Source organism: Primulina eburnea, chromosome 9, assembly GCF_022965805.1.
Source record: "Primulina eburnea isolate SZY01 chromosome 9, ASM2296580v1, whole genome shotgun sequence".
Taxonomy (NCBI): Eukaryota; Viridiplantae; Streptophyta; class Magnoliopsida; order Lamiales; family Gesneriaceae; genus Primulina; species Primulina eburnea.
Genome location: NC_133109.1, coordinates 9,680,366 through 9,701,734, shown reverse-complemented (window position 1 = coordinate 9,701,734; position 21,369 = coordinate 9,680,366). Strand labels below are relative to the sequence as shown.

Genomic DNA, 21,369 nt, shown 5'->3' with positions numbered 1-21,369 from the left:
GTTTCTGGTCGCGATGTTAAATTCTTGAATTACTTTTGGAAAACTTTATGGGCTCAACTTGGCACAAAATGTTGTTTTCTACTACTTGTCATCCTCAAACGGATGGACAAACTGAAGTTGTCAATAGAACTTTGGGAACACTTTTGCGTGCTATTCTTAAAAAGAACTTGGATTGATATTTCTATGGACTTTATTTTGGTGTTGCCTAGAACTAAGAAGGGGAAGGATTCTATTTTTGTTGTAGTGGATAGATTCTCTAAGATGGCACATTTTATAGCTTGCCAAAAAACCGATGATTCTTCAAACACTGCGGATTTGTTCTTTAGAAAAGTCGTTAGGTTGCGTGGCATGCCTAGGACTATTGTTTCTGATCACGATTATATATTCTTGAGTTACTTTTGGAAGACTTTATGGGCTATACTTGACACAAAATTGTTGTTTTCTACTACTTGTCATCCTCAAACGGATGGACAAACTGAAGTTGTCAATAGAACTTTGGGAACACTTTTGCGTGCTATTCTTAAAAAGAACTTATATTGACATTTCTATGGACTTTATTTTGGAGTTGCCCAGGACTAAGAAGGGGAGGGATTTTATTTTTGTTGTTGTGGATAGATTCTCTAAGATGGCACATTTTATAGCTTGTCATTAAACCGATGATGCTTCAAACATTGCAGATTTGTTCTTTAGAGAAGTCGTTACGTTGCATGGAATGCCTAGAACTATTGTTTCTGGTCGCGATGTTAAATTCTTGAGTTACTATTAGAATAATTTATTGGCTAAACTTGGCACAAAATTGTTGTTTTCTACTACTTCTCATCCTCAAACGGATGGACAAACTGATGTTGTTAATTGAACTTTGGGAACACTTTTGCATGCTATTCTTAAAAAGAACTTGGATTGACATTTCTATGGACTTTATTTTGGGGTTGCCTAGGACTAAGAAGGGGAGGGATTCTATTTTTGTTGTTGTGGATAGATTCTCTAAGATGGCACATTTTATAGTTCGTCATTAAACCGATGATGCTTCAAACATTGCGGATTTGTTCTTTAGAGAAGTCGTTAGGTTGCGTGGCATGCCTAGGACTATTGTTTCTGGTCGCGATGTTAAATTCTTGAGTTACTATTGGAAGAATTTATGTGCTAAACTTGGCACAAAATTTTCGTTTTCTACTACTTGTTATCCTCAAACGGATGGACAAACTGAAGTTGTCAATAGAACTTTGGGAACACTTTTGCGTGCCATTCTTAAAAAGAAGTTGGATTGACATTTCTATTGACTTTATTTTGGGATTGCCTAGTACTAAGAAGGGGAGGGATTCTATTTTTGTTGTTCTGGATAGATTCTCTAAGATGGCACATTTTATAGCTTGTCATAAAACCGATGATGCTTCAAACATAGCGGATTTGTTCTTTAGAGAAGTCGTTACGTTGCATGGCATGCCTAGGACTATTGTTTCTGGTCGCGATGTTAAATTCTAGAGTTACTTTTGGAAGACTTTATGGCCTAAACTTGGCACAAAATTGTTGTTTTCTACTACTTGTCATCCTCAAACGGAGGGAAAAACTGAAGTTGTCAATAGAACTTTGGGAACACTTTTGCGTGCTATTCTTAAAAAGAACTTCGATTGACATTTCTATGGACTTTATTTTGGGGTTGCCTAGGACTATGAAGGGGAGGGATTCTATTTTTGTTGTTGTGGATAGATTCTCCAAGATGGCACATTTTATAGCTTGTCATTAAACCGATGATGCTTCAAACATTGCGGATTTGTTCTTAAGAGAAGTCGTTAGGTTGCGTGGCATGCCTAGAACTATTGTTTTTGGTCGTGATGTTAAATTCTTGAGTTACTTTTGGAAGACTTTATGGGCTAAACTTGGCACAAAATTGTTGTTTTCTACTACTTGTCATCCTCAAACGGATGGACAAACTGAAGTTGTCAATAGAACTTTGGGAACACTTTTGCGTGCCATTCTTAAAAAGAAGTTGTGTGAGAACCCGAAAATTTCGACCGAAGCAAATCAAGTAAGTAATATAAAAATTATTTAAAATGAGTTCAGTAATTTTTGTTTCAACTAAACAACTGGAATAATAACTTAAATCTCATCAAATTTTACTCGGGAAAGTAGATTCTAAGCTCGAGGATTAGCTCAACAGGAGGCCAAGCTGCAACTAACTGCATTCATGGAAGAGTTTTCACGAGAGGAGTAAAACCCCAGCTCAAGGACGCAAACTTCCAGCTCGAAGAAGCTCAACCAGGCTTGTCCTAACAAGAACACAAATGGAGCTAAAAGGTGAGCTAAAAGCTTTGGACAACTTAAAGATGCAAGAGATGGCTTTTGAGTAAACCAAAAAGGGAGCTAAGGGCTTGAGCTAAGGGAAGGACTGTAATAGCCGAGCCCGGTGTACGGTACGATTTAAGTTTCGTTTGTTATTTGGGTTATGTGATTAGATGTTTAGAGTTGTATTTTGGGCTATAGTATTATTGGTTATTATTTTATTGAGGTGTTAGTTGGTGTTGATTGTTCGTTTCAGCGTTTCGGATCGATTTTAGTTGATTTAGTACTGTTCATTGCCGTGGCTTGAGTGCAGCCGCGCTCTTAGAGGAGTGCCCCCGCGGTGTACTGTTCATCATTTTGGAATTTGAAGGCCGTGGCATCACCGCACCCGCGGCAGTGTAAGCACCGCACCCGCGGTGAGACCGCACCCGCGGTAATTGTAGCACCGCACCCGCGGTGATCGTGCATGGGATTTTTGTTGGAATGCCGTGATCTTAGCGCACCCACGGTGCTTGTGTGACCGCACCCGCGGTGTAAGTATGGGCGAGATATTTAGTTGCTTTTGGGAGTGGTTGGACATACTTTATCTTATCCTTTACTCTTCATTTTGAGATTCTCTCATTTCTTAAGGGTTTTCATCCATTTCAATTGCTTCCTACCTTTGATTCTTGGAGTTATTTGGAATTCCGGCTTGAGATTGTCGTTCTCCGTGGTATAAGGAAGCTTAGGTAAGTTTTTGGTGCGATTCTATTAAGGTTTTGAGTTAAGGGCTGACTTGGGCTTGATGTTTGAGTTGGTTAATGGATTATTTGACTTGTATTTGTGGATATAGAGTTGATTTTGGTATTATTTATGGATTATTGTTGTAGGTGGTGACCAAGAGCTAAGTTTGAGGTGTTCGATTGGTTTGTAAGTGGAATTTCATCCTTTTTGCTCACATGATATTATATGTATTGTGTTTTAAAGATTTTAAAGTGATATTCCCTTTCATTGATCCATTGTTATGTATTGATTTCATTGATTATCTGTAATAGCCGAGCCCGGTGTACGGTACGGTTTAAGCTTTATTGTGTTAATTGGGTTTATGATTAGTCGTTTATAGTTGTGTTTTGGGCTATAGTATTATTGGTTATTATTTATTTGAGGTATTAGTTGGTGTTGATTGTTCGTTTCAGCGTTTCGGATCGATTTTAGTTGAGTTTGTACTGTTCATTGCCGTGAGTAGAGTGCACCCGCGCTCTTAGATGAGTGCCCCCGCGGTGTACTATTCATCATTTTGCATTTTGAGGGCCGTGGCATGACCGCACCCGCGGCAGTGCAAGGACCGCACCCGCGGTGTGCACCGCACCCACGGTAATTGTAGCACCGCACCCGCGGTGATCGTGCATGAGAATTATTTTGGTATGCCGTGAGCATGGCGCACCCGCGGTGCTTGTGTTGGCGCACCCGCGGTGTAAGTATGAGCGAGTTATTTAGTACCTTTTTGATTGAGTTGACTTCATTCCATACCTTATCCTATCTACTTTTCGAGATTTTCTCTCAAATACCAAGGGTTTTCATCCATTTCTTTTGCTTCCTATCTTTGATTCTTGGCTTTGTTTGGATTTCCGACTTGAGATCAACGTTCTCCATGGTATAAGGAAGCTTAGGTAAGTTTTTGGTGCGATTCTAACGAGGTTTTGAGTTAAGGGTTATTTTGGATTTGATGTTTGAGTTGTTTAATGGATTATTTGGCTTGTACTTGTGGATCTAGAGTTGATATTGGTGTTATTTATGGATTATTGTTGTAGGTGGTGTACCAAGAGCTTATTTGAGGTGTTCTATTGGTAGTAAGTGGAATTTCATCCTTTTTGCTCACATGATATTATATGTATTGTGTTTTAAAGGTTTCAAAGTGTTATTCCCTTCCATTGATCCATTGCTATGTATTCATTTCATTGATTATCTATTGGAGGCATTGTATGTCTCACCATTGTTATAAAGGGAATACAAGAAATATTATGAGATTGCGAAACGACGGCCTTAAATGCTATTGAGAATTCAAATGTTTTATTGGATTGATTTATCATAGCCATGGCATTGCATGCAATTAGATGATCATCGACCATAGGCTTTTATCCCCTCACAGTTATCGATTTATATCGATGGGATATTGGCAACCACAGTTACAGATACTATTGATATCAATCCAACCATAGAAAAGAGAATACCTTCGTATTGCTATCTATTGCTATGCTATTGCTACAGTTATTGCTACAGTATTCATGTTTCAGAGTCGATGGTATTTATGATTTAAAAGCCATGTTTTACAGAGTATACTATGTATCATTGCTATGTAAGAGTTCCACTTGCTGAGATTTATTCTCATTTCAGTTATTTTCATGTGATGCAGATAAGAACGACGGACCGGGACGTTGACTGTGGATGGGGGTCATATGCATACGAAGATTGGAAGGATGATTATTTTGTATCATTTTGTAGCATGATCACACTAATGATATTTTGTATTTTGTTATGTCATTGGAATGATCATGTTGTTATTTTGTAAGCACTTTTATGAAATGTATTTTGAAACTCCTTCCATTTGAAAGAAAATATTAAATTCCGCTGTATTTTTAATTGTATCGGGTCAGGGTGTCACATTTAGTGGTATCAGAGCACCGGTTCTTCGGACCAATGCATATGACTTCGTCTACTTTCAACTGTCCGGGTATGTTTTCTTGCATCTATTCATTGTTATTTATTGATTGGTGTCTTGTGAGCAATTGTAGAGTATGCCTCCTAAGCGTAAGGCGGCAGAGGGTGAGGATAGTTCTTCCTCGAGAGTTGTCGACGAGTTCGGCAAGTTGCTTAAGGAGCAGGCCAAGGTGCATAGCGATCAGATTCAGCAGTTGCTCCGATTGCAAGGAGCAGGTCAGGGTCGAGGCCAAGTGAGAGGTCAAGTTGCTCAGGCCGTTGGCACTGATGCCGTCTTTTCTGCTTTCAAGAGAATGGATCCACCGGAATTCGCAGGTAGCACCGATCCTCTAGTTGCTGTCGAGTGGGTCAAGGCGCTTGAAGCTATCTTCGATCATCTCCAGTACGAGGATAAAGACAGGATTAGCTGTGCAGTGTTCTTGCTGGTTAAAGCTGCACGTATCTGGTGGAATGCTACGAAAGTTGGAGTAGATGTTGCGACACTGAAGTGGTCAGAGTTCACAGATTTGTTCTATGACAAGTATTTCCCCGACGCACTTCGAGCGAAGAAGGTTACGGAGTTCTTGGAGCTTCGACAGGGGAGCTTGAATGTTGGCCAGTATATTCTGAAGTTCAAGGAGGGTTGTCTTTTTGCTCCGTATGTTGCATCCAATGACAAAGACAAAGGCGCTCATTTCATTCGAGGCCTTAGAGCTGAGATTCGTCGTGACATCAACATGTCCAAGGCTGTTACTTTCAAGGAGATTGTGTCCAAAGCTTTGTTGGCCGAGCAGGATGAGAAGGACATTGCCCGGGAGAGGCAAGAGAGACACCAGGCCATTGCTCAGAGAGGCCAGGGTTCTAATCAGAGGGGCAGGGATCGTTTCAAGGGCAAGGGCAAGATGGAGTCGAGTCCTAGACCTCCGCCAGTTCCAGTTCCATTTGATCCTGAGAAGCCGCAGTGTCCAAAGTGTGGTAAGCATCATCGAGGAGAGTGCAGATTGGGCACTCATACTTGTTTTCGTTGTAGCGCGGCAGGCCACGTTGCCAGGAATTGCCCGAGGGGAGATAGCCAAGGGAAGGTGCAGGGTCGTATCTTTTCCATGACGAAGGAAGGTATTAATCGTGAATCTTCATTGATCCTTAGTACTATTTTGATTTCAGGCAGAGTAGCTACTACTTTGATTGATACTGGTGCTACTCATTCTTTTATGTCTGAATTATTTTTGAGATCTTTGGGTATAGTTCCTTCTATTCTTCCCCTTCATCTTAATGTTGTTTTGCCTTCGGGGGACGTGTTGTGCCCGACATCGATTGTCTTTGCGTGCCCTGTTCGTATTGAGGAGCGAGTTGTCTTCGCTGATTTGATTGTTATCCCTATGGTTGCTTTCGACGTTATTCTTGGCATGGATTGGCTTTCGAATTACCGTGCAGTTATCGATTGTGTTGCTAAGAAGGTGACTTTTGCAGATGATGGCCAGGGAGGAGCGCTCGCCAGTGCAGGTACTTCGCTGGTCCTTCCTTTTATTTCTTGTCTTGAGGCTGAGAGATTGTTGTGTAGAGGTTGCGATGGATTTCTTGCTTCTATTGTGGATGTTGATAGATTGATTAAGTTGAATGTAGATGATATTGATGTGGTGAGGGAGTTTGCTGATGTGTTTGAGGATGATGTTCCGGGTTTGCCGCCGGATAGGGATGTTGAGTTTGTGATCGATTTAGCTCCAGGTACGGTTCCTATCTCTAAGGCTCCGTACAGGATGGCCCCTACCGAGATGAAGGAGTTGAAGACTCAGTTGCAGGATCTTTTAGACAAAGGCTTTATTCGTTCGAGTTCTTCGCCTTGGGGAGCTCCGGTTCTGTTTGTCAAGAAGAAGGATGGTTCCTTGCGGCTGTGTATCGACTACAGGGAGCTCAACAAAGTGACTGTCAAGAACAAGTATCCGTTGTCTCGGATAGATGATTTGTTTGATCAGCTCTATGGTGCCACTGTGTTCTCGAAGATTGATCTTCGGTCTGGCTACTATCAGTTGAAGGTTAGGGAGTCTGATATCCCTAAGACAGCTTTCCGGACCAGGTATGGTCACTATGAGTTTCTTGTGATGTCTTTTGGTTTGACCAATGCCCCTTCAGTCTTCATGGACCTGATGAACCGTGTGTTCAAGCCTTATCTGGATAGCTTCGTCATTGTCTTCATTGACGATATCTTGATCTATTCCAAGACCAGAGAGCTTCATGCCGAGCATCTCAGAGTTGTTCTTCAGTTGTTGCGAGAGAAGAGATTGTTTGCCAAGCTGAAGAAGTGTGAGTTTTGGCTGGATCAGATTTCTTTTCTAGGCCATGTTGTTTCGAGAGATGGCATTGCTGTTATCCATTGAAGATAGAGGCGATTCAGAGTTGGCCTATTCCTACCACTGTTTCAGAGGTTCGCAGTTTCCTTGGTTTGGCAGGTTACTATCGTCGTTTCATTTCAGGTTTCTCTAAGATTGCCCTGCCATTGTCCAATCTGACGAGGAAGACTGTGAAGTTCGAGTGGTCTATTGATTGCCAGAGTGCATTTCAGGAGTTGAAGGACAGATTGACGACAGCTCCTGTTCTTTCTTTGCCCAGTGGTTCAGAGGACTTTGTTGTCTATACCGATGCGTCGAAGAGAGGCCTTGGTGCAGTGTTGATGCAGAGAGGTAAGGTCATTGCCTATGCGTCTCGTCAGTTGAAAGATTATGAGAAGAATTATCCGACGCATGATTTGGAGCTCGCAGCTGTGGTTTTCGCCCTGAAGATTTGGAGACATTATCTGTATGGCGAAAAGTGTGAGATCTTTACAGACCACAAGAGTTTGAAGTATTTGTTCTCGCAGAAAGAGCTCAACATGAGGCAGAGGAGGTGGTTAGAGCTGGTCAAGGATTATGATGTGACCATCAGCTATCACCCAGGGAAGGCGAATGTGGTGGCTGATGCTTTGAGCCGCAAATCGAGTGCTTCTTTGAGTTCTTTGATTCAGAGACCATTGTTGATGGATTTGCAGAGAGAGGAGATTGATCTAGTGATTCCAGGTACCATTGCTCGCTTTTCAGCGTTGGTCATTCGATCTACTTTGACGGACAGGATCCGTAGAGAGCAGTCGACTGATGTTCAGTTGACAGAGTTGAGAGCTAGAGCTGAGGCTAGAGGGAATTCAGAGTTTAGTCTGAATGGTGATGGTTTGGTGACTTTCAGAGGCCGTATTTGTGTTCCTTCTGGCGACGATATTCGTAGAGACGTCTTGACAGAGGCTCATACCGCACCTTATTCGATTCATCCAGGCAGTACGAAGATGTATCAGGATCTTCGTCGACTTTACTGGTGGCCAGGTATGAAGAAAGATATTGCTTTGTTCATTTCTCAGTGCCTTACTTGTCAGCAGGTTAAGATTGAGCATCAGAGACCTGCTGGGACATTGCTATCTTTGCCGATTCCTCAGTGGAAGTGGGAGCACATCACCATGGATTTCGTGACTGGTCTGCCCAGAGTTCAGAGGGGTTATAATTCCATTTGGGTCATGGTTGATAGATTGACCAAGTCGGCTCATTTTCTCCCAGTCAAGACGACGTATTCGATGTCTCAGTATGCCGAGGACTACATTGCCGAGATTGTTAGACTTCATGGTGTGCCCGTGTCGATTGTGTCTGATCGTGACCCTAGATTTATCTCCGAGTTTTGGAAGAGTCTTCACAGAGCTTTGGGTTCTCGATTAGCTTTCAGTACAGCTTATCATCCTCAGAGCGACGGTCAGTCAGAGAGAGTCATTCAGATTCTGGAGGATATGCTCAGAGCTTGTACTATTGACTATTCTGGTAGTTGGGATTCTAAGCTGCCACTTGTGGAGTTCACGTACAACAATAGCTACCAGGCGACGATTGGCATGGCACCGTATGAGGCACTTTATGGCAGGAAGTGCAGATCCCCTTTGTTTTGGGATGAGGTTGGAGAGAGGAAGATGTTGGGTCCCGAGTTGGTCCAGCAGACTGCCGATGTTGTTGCAGTTATCAGAGAGAGGATGAAGACTGCTCAGTCGAGGCAGAAGAGTTATGCAGATGTTCGTCGCAGACCTTTGAAGTTCGAGGTTGGCGATCATGTTTTTCTGAAGATAGCACCTCTCAAGGGTGTGATGAGATTTGGCAAGAAGGGCAAGTTGAGTCCTAGATTCATTGGTCCATTTGAGATATTGGACAGAGTTGGTGACCGAGCCTACAGATTAGCCCTACCGCCCGATCTTGACAGAGTCCATAATGTGTTTCATGTATCGATGCTCAGGAAGTATATTGCAGATCCTTCCCATGTTCTTCGCCACGAGCCATTGGACTTGACGCCGAATTTGACTTACCAAGAGATTCCGGTCCAGATTTTGGATCGCACTGTCAGAGTATTGAGGAACAAAGAGATCGGCATCGTTAAAGTCCTTTGGAGGAACCATTTGATCGAGGAGGCTACGTGGGAACCAGAGACTGAGATGAGAGAGAGGTATCCTGAGTTGTTCGTGCCGTGACGTCAATTTCGAGGACGAAATTCCTCTAAGGAGGGGAGATTGTAATAGCCGAGCCCGGTGTACGGTACGGTTTAAGCTTTATTGTGTTAATTGGGTTTATGATTAGTCATTTATAGTTGTGTTTTGGGCTATAGTATTATTGGTTATTATTTATTTGAGGTATTAGTTGGTGTTGATTGTTCGTTTCAGCGTTTCGGAACGATTTTAGTTGAGTTTGTACTGTTCATTGCCGTGAGTAGAGTGCACCCGCGCTCTTAGATGAGTGCCCCCGCGGTGTACTATTCATCATTTTGCATTTTGAGGGCCGTGGCATGACCGCACCCGCGGCAGTGCAAGGACCGCACCCGCGGTGTGCACCGCACCCGCGGTAATTGTAGCACCGCACCCGCGGTGATCGTGCATGAGAATTATTTTGGTATGCCGTGAGCATGGCGCACCCGCGGTGCTTGTGTTGGCGCACCCGCGGTGTAAGTATGGGCGAGTTATTTAGTACCTTTTTGATTGAGTTGACTTCATTCCATACCTTATCCTATCTACTTTTCGAGATTTTCTCTCAAATACCAAGGGTTTTCATCCATTTCTTTTGCTTCCTATCTTTGATTCTTGGCTTTGTTTGGATTTCCGACTTGAGATCAACGTTCTCCATGGTATAAGGAAGCTTAGGTAAGTTTTTGGTGCGATTCTAACGAGGTTTTGAGTTAAGGGTTATTTTGGATTTGATGTTTGAGTTGTTTAATGGATTATTAGGCTTGTACTTGTGGATCTAGAGTTGATATTGGTGTTATTTATGGATTATTGTTGTAGGTGGTGTACCAAGAGCTTATTTGAGGTGTTCTATTGGTAGTAAGTGGAATTTCATCCTTTTTGCTCACATGATATTATATGTATTGTGTTTTAAAGGTTTCAAAGTGTTATTCCCTTCCATTGATCCATTGCTATGTATTCATTTCATTGATTATCTATTGGAGGCATTGTATGTCTCACCATTGTTATAAAGGGAATACAAGAAATATTATGAGATTGCGAAACGACGGCCTTAAATGCTATTGAGAATTCAAATGTTTTATTGGATTGATTTATCATAGCCATGGCATTGCATGCAATTAGATGATCATCGACCATAGGCTTTTATCCCCTCACAGTTATCGATTTATATCGATGGGATATTGGCAACCACAGTTACAGATACTATTGATATCAATCCAACCATAGAAAAGAGAATACCATCGTATTGCTATCTATTGCTATGCTATTGCTACAGTTATTGCTACAGTATTCATGTTTCAGAGTCGATGGTATTTATGATTTAAAAGCCATGTTTTACAGAGTATACTATGTATCATTGCTATGTAAGAGTTCCACTTGCTGAGATTTATTCTCATTTCAGTTATTTTCATGTGATGCAGATAAGAACGACGGACCGGGACGTTGACTGTGGATGGGGGTCATATGCATACGAAGATTGGAAGGATGATTATTTTGTATCATTTTGTAGCATGATCACACTAATGATATTTTGTATTTTGTTATGTCATTGGAATGATCATGTTGTTATTTTGTAAGCACTTTTATGAAATGTATTTTGAAACTCCTTCCATTTGAAAGAAAATATTAAATTCCGCTGTATTTTTAATTGTATCGGGTCAGGGTGTCACATTATCTATTGGAGGTATTGTATATCTCGCTATTGTTAAAAGGGAATACAAGAGAAAATATGAGATTGCGAAACGACGGCCTTAAATGCTATTCAGAGTTCAAATGTTTTATTGGATTGATTAATCATAGTCAGAGCATTGCATGCAATTAGATGATCATCGACCATAGGCTTTTATCCCTCAGAGTTATCGGTTTATATCGATAGGGATATTAGCACCAGAGCAGAGATACTATTGATATCAATCCAACCAGAGAAAAGAGAATACCATCTTATTGCTATCTTATTGATATACTATTGCTACAGTTATTGCTACAGTATTCATGTTTCAGAGTTGATGGTATTTATGATTTCAAAGTCATGTTTTACAGAGTATACTATGTATCATTGCTATGTTAGAGTTCCACTTGCTGAGATTTATTCTCATTTCAGTTTATTCATGTGATGCAGATCAGAGTGGAGGCCCTGGACGTTGACTGTGGATAGGGGTCATATGCATGCACCGTTGGAAGGAAGATTTTGGCATGATCATAAGAATGATATTTTGTATTTTTGTTATGTCATTTAAATGATCATGTATTGCTATTTTGTAAACATTTTTAATGAAATGTATTTTGAAACTCCTTCCATTTGAAAGAAAATTTTAAATTCCCCTGTATTTTATTGTAACGGGTCAGGGTGTCACATTTAGTGGTATCAGAGCGGTGTTCTTCGGACCAATGCATATGACTTCGTCTACTCTCAACTGTCCGGGTATGTTTTCTTGCATCTATCCATTGTTATATATTGATTGGTGTCTTGTGAGCAATTGTAGAGTATGCCTCCTAAGCGTAAGGCGGCAGAGGGTGAGGATAGTTCTTCCTCGAGAGTTGTCGACGAGTTCGGCAAGTTGCTTAAGGAGCAGGCTAAGGTGCATAGTGATCAGATTCAGCAGTTGCTCCGATTGCAAGGAGCAGGACAGGGTCGAGGCCAAGTGAGAGGTCAGGTTGCTCAGGCTGTTGGCACTGATGCCGTCTTTTCTGCTTTCAAGAGAATGGATCCACCGGAATTCGCAGGTAGCACCGATCCTTTAGTTGCTGTCGAGTGGGTCAAGGCGCTTGAAGCTATCTTCGATCATCTCCAGTATGAGGACAAAGACAGGATCAGCTGTGCAGTGTTCATGTTGGTTAAGGCTGCCCGCATTTGGTGGAATGCGACGAAGGTTGGTGTGACTGTTGCGACACTGAAGTGGTCTGAGTTTACGGACTTGTTCTACGACAAGTATTTCCCCGATGCACTTCGAGCGAGGAAGGTTACGGAGTTCTTGGAGCTTCGACAGGGGAGCTTGGATGTTGGTCAGTATATCCTGAAGTTTGAGGAGGGTTGCTTATTTGCTCCGTATATTGCTTCGAACGACAAGGACAAAGGCGCTCATTTCATTCGAGGCCTTAGAGCTGAGATTCGCCGTGAGATCAACATGTCCAAGGCTGTTACTTTCAAGGAGATCGTGTCCAAAGCTTTGTTGGCCGAGCAGGATGAGAAGGATATCGCCAGGGAGAGGCAAGAGAGGCACCAAGCTGTTGCTCAGAGAGGCCAGGGTTCTAATCAGAGGGGCAGGGATCGTTTCAAGGGCAAGGGCAAGATGGAGCCGAGTCCTAGACTTCTGCCAGTTCCAGTTGTTCCATTTGATCCCGAGAAGCCACTTTGTCCAAAGTGTGGCAAGCATCACCGTGGAGAGTGCAGATTTGGCACTCATGCTTGTTATCGTTGTGGCACGGCAGGCCACGTTGCCAGGAATTTTCCTCAAGGAGCTAGCCAAGGGAAGGTGCAGGGTCGTATCTTTTCGATGACCAAGGAAGGTATTAATCGCGATTCTTCTTTGATCTCTAGTACTATTTTGATTTCAGGCAGAGTAGCTACTATTTGATTGATACTGGTGCTACTCATTCTTTTTTGTCTGAATTGTTTTTGAGATCTTTGGGTATAGTTCCTTCTGTTCTTCCCCTTCAGCTTAGTGTTGTTTTGCCTTCGGGAGATGTCTTGTGCCCGACATCGATTGTCTTTGCGTGCCCTGTTCGTATTGAGGAGCGAGTTGTCTTCGCTGATTTGATTGTTATCCCTATGGTTGCCTTCGATGTTATTCTTGGCATGGATTGGCTTTCGACTTACCGTGCAGTTATCGATTGTGTTGCTAAGAAGGTGACTTTTGGAGATGATAGCCAGGGAGGAGTTCTCGCCAGCTCAGGTACTTCGCTGGTCCTTCCTTTTATTTCTTGTCTTGAGGCTGAGAGATTGCTGTGTAGAGGTTGCGATGGGTTTCTAGCTTCTATTGTGGATGTTGATAGACTTATTAAGTTGAATATTGATGATATTGATGTTGTGAGAGAGTTTGCTGATGTGTTTGAGGATGATGTTCCGGGTTTGCCGCCGGACAGATATGTTGAGTTCGTTATCGATCTAGCTCCTGGTACGGGTCCTATCTCTAAGGCTCCGTACCGGATGGCTCCTACTGAGATGAAGGAGTTGAAGGCGCAGTTGCAGGATCTTCTAGATAAGGGTTTTATTCGTCCGAGTTCTTCGCCTTGGGGAGCTCCGGTTCTGTTTGTCAAGAAGAAGGATGGTTCCTTGCGGCTGTGTATCGACTACAGGGAGCTCAATAAAGTGACTGTCAAGAACAAGTATCCATTGCCACGGATAGATGATTTGTTTGATCAGCTCCATGGTGCCACTGTGTTTTCGAAGATTGATCTTCGGTCTGGCTAATATCAGTTGAAGGTTAGGGAGTCTGATGTCCCTAAGACGGCTTTCAGGACCAGGTATGGTCACTTTGAGTTTCTCGTCATGTCTTTTGGTTTGACCAATGCCCCTTCAGTCTTTATGGATTTGATGAACCGTGTGTTCAAGCCGTTCTTGGATAGCTTCGTCATTGTTTTCATCGACGATATTCTTATCTATTCCAAGACTAGAGAGCTTCATGCAGAGCATCTTAGAGTGGTTCTTCAATTGCTGAGAGAGAAGAGGTTGTTTGCCAAGTTGAAGAAGTGTGAGTTTTGGCTGGATCAGATTTCTTTCCTAGGCCATGTCGTTTCGAGAGATGGCATTGCTGTTGATCCATTGAAGATAGAGGCGATTCAGAATTGGCCTATTCCTACCACTGTCTCTGAGGTACGCAGTTTCCTTGGTTTGGCGGGTTATTATCGTCGTTTCATTTCAGATTTTTCCAAGATTGCCCTGCCATTGTCCAATCTGACGAGGAAGACTGTGAAGTTCGAGTGGTCCATCGATTGCCAGAGTGCATTTCAGGAGTTGAAGGATAGATTGACGACAGCTCCTGTTCTTTCATTGCCCAGTGGTTCTGAGGATTTTGTGGTCTATACCGATGCGTCGAAGAGAGGCCTTGGTGCAGTGCTGATGCAGCGAGGTAAGGTTATTGTCTATGCTTCTCGCCAGTTGAAGGATTATGAGAAGAATTATCCGACGCACGATTTGGGGCTAGCAGCTGTGGTTTTCGCCCTGAAGATTTGGAGACATTATCTGTATGGCGAAAAGTGTGAGATCTTCTGTGGGGACACCGGACGCTAATCATCTTCTTACTCATTATTGGGATTTAATTATCAATGCTGATAAACAGGGTCTAAAAATTTTTCTTTTTAAAATGTAAATGCGGAAGGTAATGGAATCTAAATAATATACATATCTGTATAACAACTACAATTCAGTAGAAAAGTACAATACTATACAATCTACGTCTAAGGTTCAGTTACTAAGTTCAAGTAATAAACCAAATCTATCCAAGTCCGGAATCACCACGCTAAACTCGTCTTCTCTCGTCGTCATCTCGACCCTGATCATGTCCCACCTGTTGTCATGCACACATACAAAACAAGACAACAGCCGGATAACTCCGGTGAGAATAAATCCCAGTATAAAACATGGTAAGCATGTATATAAACAATCTAAATCATAAAACATGCTATCATGAATATATTCAAAGCAATAGATTTCATAATCTATGAAATCTACTCAAAATAAGCATGCAACTCAGTTCAGATAAACATGCAATCTATATCAAATCATATAAACACAGGCTATCATGTCTGGAAGCAATAAACATGGGTTTCATACTTTATGAAACCACATTTCTAAACACATGCAGTTCTAGTCAAATCATGTCTAGACTCGACTCAACTATAACTCTAGGGATCCCTTGATGAATAAGACGTCAATGGCTGTTACCTACTCAACCGATCGTGGTAACTGTACGTCTTATTCCTAGACTTCGGCCATGGCTGTATCGTGGTGCTACAATCGGAGGGTGTCTGCTCCTATGTACGATACACCGAACTTCTAGAAGTCTGACTGAGCTGTCAAGACATTCCTATCTTAAATGCAATGTATTACAATCTGTACACAAAGCATAAATATCTTAAAATGCAATGTATAACAATCTGTAACAAAGCATAATATACACAATAATCTCGTATGTGATTTTATTGGGAAACTCAAATTAATCTAATTTGAGTTATGCTTCCCGAATATCACATGAATTATACCTTTGTCGTCCCGGTCTGACGATGACGAAAACCTGTATTCAAATCTGTCCATCTTGAATCTGAAATGACAATATTGAATACGCTGTATCAGTGAATAACTCAATATACAATCTGTTCTGATCAATACTCAATTCAGTATACAATCTGATCAATGTCTGAACAAGATACAATCTGAGTCATATCAATAATATCACAATCTAATCGAAATCATGTCTGAATCTGATCAATCTAACTCAACTGATGTTCCGACGACATAACAATACAATCTGAATAACCCCGTCAATCTGAACATCACAAAGATAACACTGAACTCATAATCTGTGCCCACCTAATTCATACTCTGAATATTAACACAATTCTGATATAAAATCTCAGTCAATATCTTTCGAAAATCATAACAATTACAGGAACAGTTTGTTCTTTAATCTGACTTCAATTCTATGATGTCTACGGTAGTAGAAACATCATATCTGAATCATATTCAATTCTGACAATATTATAAATTCAAATCATGTCTAAACGTAACAAAACTTACGTCCAGTTGTAGCCTGCGTTGATAGGAACACAGTACTGAAGTCGGATTCAAAATCAGACGGGCGGATTTCGCACAAAAGGCGTAAGGATTTTCAACTCTTATTCTGAACCCTTTTCTCGATCTTCGTTTATGATTTCTGAGGGATTTAGGCGTGTAATATATATATATATACCAACGCTGCATGTCTGAAGAAACGTGGCTACCTTTCATGATTTCCGGGTGGCGCTCGAGCGGTGCAAATCTACCGCTCGAGCGCGGTACCTTCTGTCCAGAATTTTCAAGACGCGCCCTTGGCGCTCGGGCGGTCGAAATCTACCGCCCGGGCGCCGAACCTTCTGTCCGAGCAATAACTTGCGATACATTGGCGCTCGGGCGGTGCTTTTCTACCGCTCGAGCGCCGAAGTTTCTGCCCCAAATACTTGGCTAACAAGTGCAACGACGCCCGGCCTTGTCGTATCGGTTCATTTGAGTTCTTATAACGTTAATCATGCCAATTAATCAACATCTGATTAAAATGATCAAATTTCGGGCATTACATTTCTCCCCCTCTTAGATCTGAGTTCGTCCTCGAACTCACAAGCAATCCATTCAGATATAATAGAAGAAATGTATACAGAGTTTAACTTAAACTCTCATCTCACTAACTTCATTATGAAATCTCTTCCTGGTATCACCCTCTGATTTCAAATCTGAAATAAGACTTCATGAACTATACTATCATAATACTTCTCAAATTAACTCTGACAAAATCAATCTTGCCATGTTGGTTATACCACATCCGTATAAACCAGTTACAATTTATAACAAAACAATACTAGTACTTGTTATTCAATCTGTTTATCCTGATCAAGGACCTGTATAGTCTTTAGGTTCGAAGACCAATCGTCATCATCTGACGTTGGTTTCTAGAATCGGTTCATTCTGAACTATCTTTATCTTCTTTCGAATTCTCTTCAAAAGAAATAGAAATCTATAGTATTCACGGTCACTGTCTTGCCTATAACTATCCCATTACCAACTCTGATACGCTGATAGGTATTGTCACATAGTGATACTAAGTCATATCCATTAGTGCTAACTGTGACACCCTGACCCGTTACAATTAAAATACAGCGGAATTTAAAATTTTCTTTCAAACGGAAGGAGTTTCAAAATGCATTTTATAAAAGTGTTTACAAAATAACAACATGATCATTCCAATGACATAACAAAATACAAAATATCATTAGTGTGATCATGTTACAAAATGGTACAAAATAATCATCCTTCCAATCTTCGTATGCATATGACCCCCATCCACAGTCAACGTCCCGGTCCGTCGCTCTTATCTGCATCACATGAAAATAACTGAAATGAGAATAAATCTCAGCAAGTGGAACTCTTACATAGCAATGATACATAGTATACTCTGTAAAACATGGCTTTTAAATCATAAATACCATCGACTCTGAAACATGAATAACGTAGCAATAACTGTAGCAATAGCAATAGCAATAGATAGCAATACGATGGTATTTCTCTTTTCTATGGTTGGATTGATATCAATAGTATCTGTGACTGTGGTTGCCAATATCCCATCGATATAAATCGATAACTGTGAGGGGATAAAAGCCTATGGTCGATGATCATCTAATTGCATGCAATGCTATGGCTATGATTGATCAATCCAATAAAACATTTGAATTCTCAATAACATTTAAAGCCGTCGTTTCGCAATCTCATAATATCTCTTGTATTCCCTTTTTAACAATAGTGAGACATCAATGCCTCCAATAGATAATCAATGAAATCAATACATAACAATGGATCAATGGAAGGGAATAACACTTTGAAACCTTTAAAACACAATACATATAATATCATGTGAGCACAAGGGATGAAATTCCACTTACAAACCAATAGAACACCTCCAACTATACTCTTGGTACACCACCTACAACAATAATCCATAAATAACACCAATATCAAGACTAAATCCAAGAGTCCATGCTAAATAATCCATAGAACCATCAAAACATCAAATCCAAAATAACCCTTAACTCGAAACCTCATTAGAATCGCACCAAAAACTTACCTAAGCTTCCTTATACCACGGAGAACGATGATCTCAAGTCGGAAATCCAAATAACTCCAAGAAACAAAGATAGGAAGCAAAAGAAATGGATGAAAACCCTTGCCAATGGAGGGAAATCTCGAATGGAAGGGAAAGAAATGGATAAGGTATGGCCAACAACTCCCAAAAAGTAGCTAAATATCTCGCCCATACTTACACCGCGGGTGCGGTCACACAAGCACCGCGGGTGCGCCATGCTCACGGCATTCCAAAATAAATCCCATGCACGAACACCGCGGGTGCGGTGCTACAAATACCGCGGGTGCGGTCTCACCGCGGGTGCGGTCCTTGCACTGCCGCGGGTGCGGTGATGCCACGGCCCTCCAAATCCAAAATCATGAATAGTACACCGCGGGGGCACTCATCTAAGAGCGCGGGTGCACTCTACTCACGACAATGAACAGTAACAAAACAACTAAAATCGATTCGAAACGCTGAAACGAACAATCAACACCAACTAACACCTCAAATAAATAATAACCAATAATACTATAGCCCAAACACAACTATAATCATCTAATCACATAACCCAATTAACACAATAAAGCTTAAACCGTACCGTACACCGGGCTCGGCTATTACAATCTCCCCTCCTTAGAGGAATTTCGTCCTCGAAATTGACGTCACGGCACGAACAACTCAGGATACCTCTCTCTCATCTCAGTCTCTGGTTCCCACGTAGCCTCCTCAATCAAATGGTTCCTCCAAAGGACTTTAACGATGCCGATCTCTTTGTTCCTCAGAACTCTAACTGTGCGATCCAGAATCTGAATCGGAATCTCATGGTAAGTCAGACTCGGCGTCAAGTCCAATGGCTCATGGCGAAGAACATGGGAAGGATCTGCAATATACTTCCTGAGCATCGATACGTGAAACACATTATGGACTCTGTCAAGATCGGGCGGTAGGGCTAATCTGTAGGCTCGGTCACCCACTCTGTCCAATATCTCGAATGGACCAATGAATCTAGGGCTCAACTTGCCCTTCTTGCCAAATCGCATCACACCCTTGAGAGGTGCTATCTTCAGAAAAACATGATCGCCAACCTCAAACTGCAAAGGTCTACGACGAACGTCTGCATAGCTCTTCTGTCTAGACTGAGCAGTCTTCATCCTCTCTCTGATAACTGCAACAACATCGGCAGTCTGTTGGACCAACTCGGGACCCAACATCTTCCTCTCACCAACCTCATCCCAAAACAAAGGGGATCTGCACTTCCTGCCATAAAGTGCCTCATACGGTGCCATGCCAATCGTCGCCTGGTAGCTATTGTTGTACGTGAACTCCACAAGAGGCAACTTGGAATCCCAGCTACCAGAATAGTCAATAGTACAAGCTCTGAGCATATCCTCCAGAATCTGAATGACTCTCTCTGACTGACCGTCGCTCTGAGGATGATAAGCTGTACTGAAAGCTAATCGAGAACCCATAGCTCTGTGCAAACTCTTCCAGAACTCTGAGGTAAATCTAGGGTCACGATCAGACACGATCGACACAGGAACCCCATGAAGTCTAACAATCTCTGCAATGTAATCCTCGGCATACTGAGACATCGAATACGTCGTCTTGACTGGGAGAAAGTGCGCTGACTTGGTCAATCTATCAACAATAACCCAAATGGAATTGAAACCCTTCTGCGTCCTGGGTAAACCAGTCACGAAATCCATAGTGATATGCTCCCACTTCCACTGAGGAATCGGCAAAGAAAGCAATGTCCCAGCAGGTCTCTGGTGCTCAATCTTTACCTGCTGACAAGTAAGGCACTGAGAAATGAACAAAGCAATATCTCTCTTCATACCTGGCCACCAGTAGAGTCGACGAAGATCCTGATACATCTTCGTACTGCCTGGATGAATCGAATAAGGTGCGGTATGAGCCTCTGTCAAGACATCTCTACGAATATCGTCGCCAGAAGGAACACAAATGCGGCCTCTGAAAGTTACCAAATCATCACCATTCAGACTAAACTCTGAATTCCCTCTAGCCTCGGCTCTAGCTCTCAACTCTGCCAACTGAACATCAGTCGACTGCTCTCTACGGATCCTGTCCGTCAATGTAGATCGAATGACCAACGCTGAAAAGCGAGCAATGGTCCCTGGAATCACCAAATCAATCTCCTCTCTCTGCAAATCCATCAACAATGTCTCTGAATCAAAGAACTCAATGAAGCACTCGACTTGAGGCTCAAAGCATCAGCCACAACATTCGCCTTCCCAGGGTGATAACTGATCGTCACATCGTAATCCTTGACAAGCTCTAACCACCTCCTCTGTCGCATATTGAGCTCTTTCTGCGAGAACAAATACTTCAAACTCTTGTGGTCTGTGAAGATCTCACACTTTTCGCCATACAGATAATGTCTCCAAATCTTAAGGGCAAAAACCACAGCTGCAAGCTCCAAATCGTGCGTCGGATAATTCTTCTCATAATCCTTCAACTGGCGAGACGCATAGGCAATGACCTTACCTCGCTGCATCAACACTGCACCAAGGCCTCTCTTCGACGCATCGGTATAGACCACAAAATCCTCTGAACCACTGGGCAAAGAAAGAACAGGAGCTGTCGTCAATCTGTCCTTCAACTCCTGAAATGCACTCTGGCAATCGATAGACCACTCGAACTTCACAGTCTTCCTCGTCAGATTGGACAATGGCAGGGCAATCTTGGAGAAACCTGAAATGAAACGACGATAGTAACCCGCCAAACCGAGGAAACTGCGTACCTCAGAAACAGTAGTAGGAATAGGCCAATTCTGAATCGCCTCAATCTTCAACGGATCAACAGCAATGCCATCTCTGGAAACCACATGGCCTAGAAAAGAAATCTGATCCAGCCAAAACTCACACTTCTTCAACTTGGCAAACAACCTCTTCTCTCGCAACAACTGAAGCACCACTCTGAGATGCTCTGCATGAAGCTCTCTGGATTTGGAATAGATCAAGATATCGTCGATGAAAACAATGACGAAGCTATCCAGATAAGGCTTGAACACACGGTTCATCAGATCCATGAAGACTGAAGGGGCATTGGTCAAACCAAAAGACATGACAAGAAACT

General features: G+C 42.1%; 1 protein-coding gene across 1 annotated transcript in view; it reads left to right on the top strand.

Moving 5' to 3' along the window:
• The first annotated feature begins 2,282 nt into the window (after window positions 1-2,282).
• Window positions 2,283-21,369, top strand: part of LOC140840714 (uncharacterized) — a 52,067-nt gene continuing 32,980 nt past the window's right edge. Inside the window, 4 exon segments of the mRNA XM_073207887.1 lie at window positions 2,283-2,295; window positions 6,580-7,320; window positions 7,323-9,249; window positions 13,496-14,666. Coding sequence (XP_073063988.1) covers window positions 2,283-2,295; window positions 6,580-7,320; window positions 7,323-9,249; window positions 13,496-14,666 — 3,852 coding nt within the window.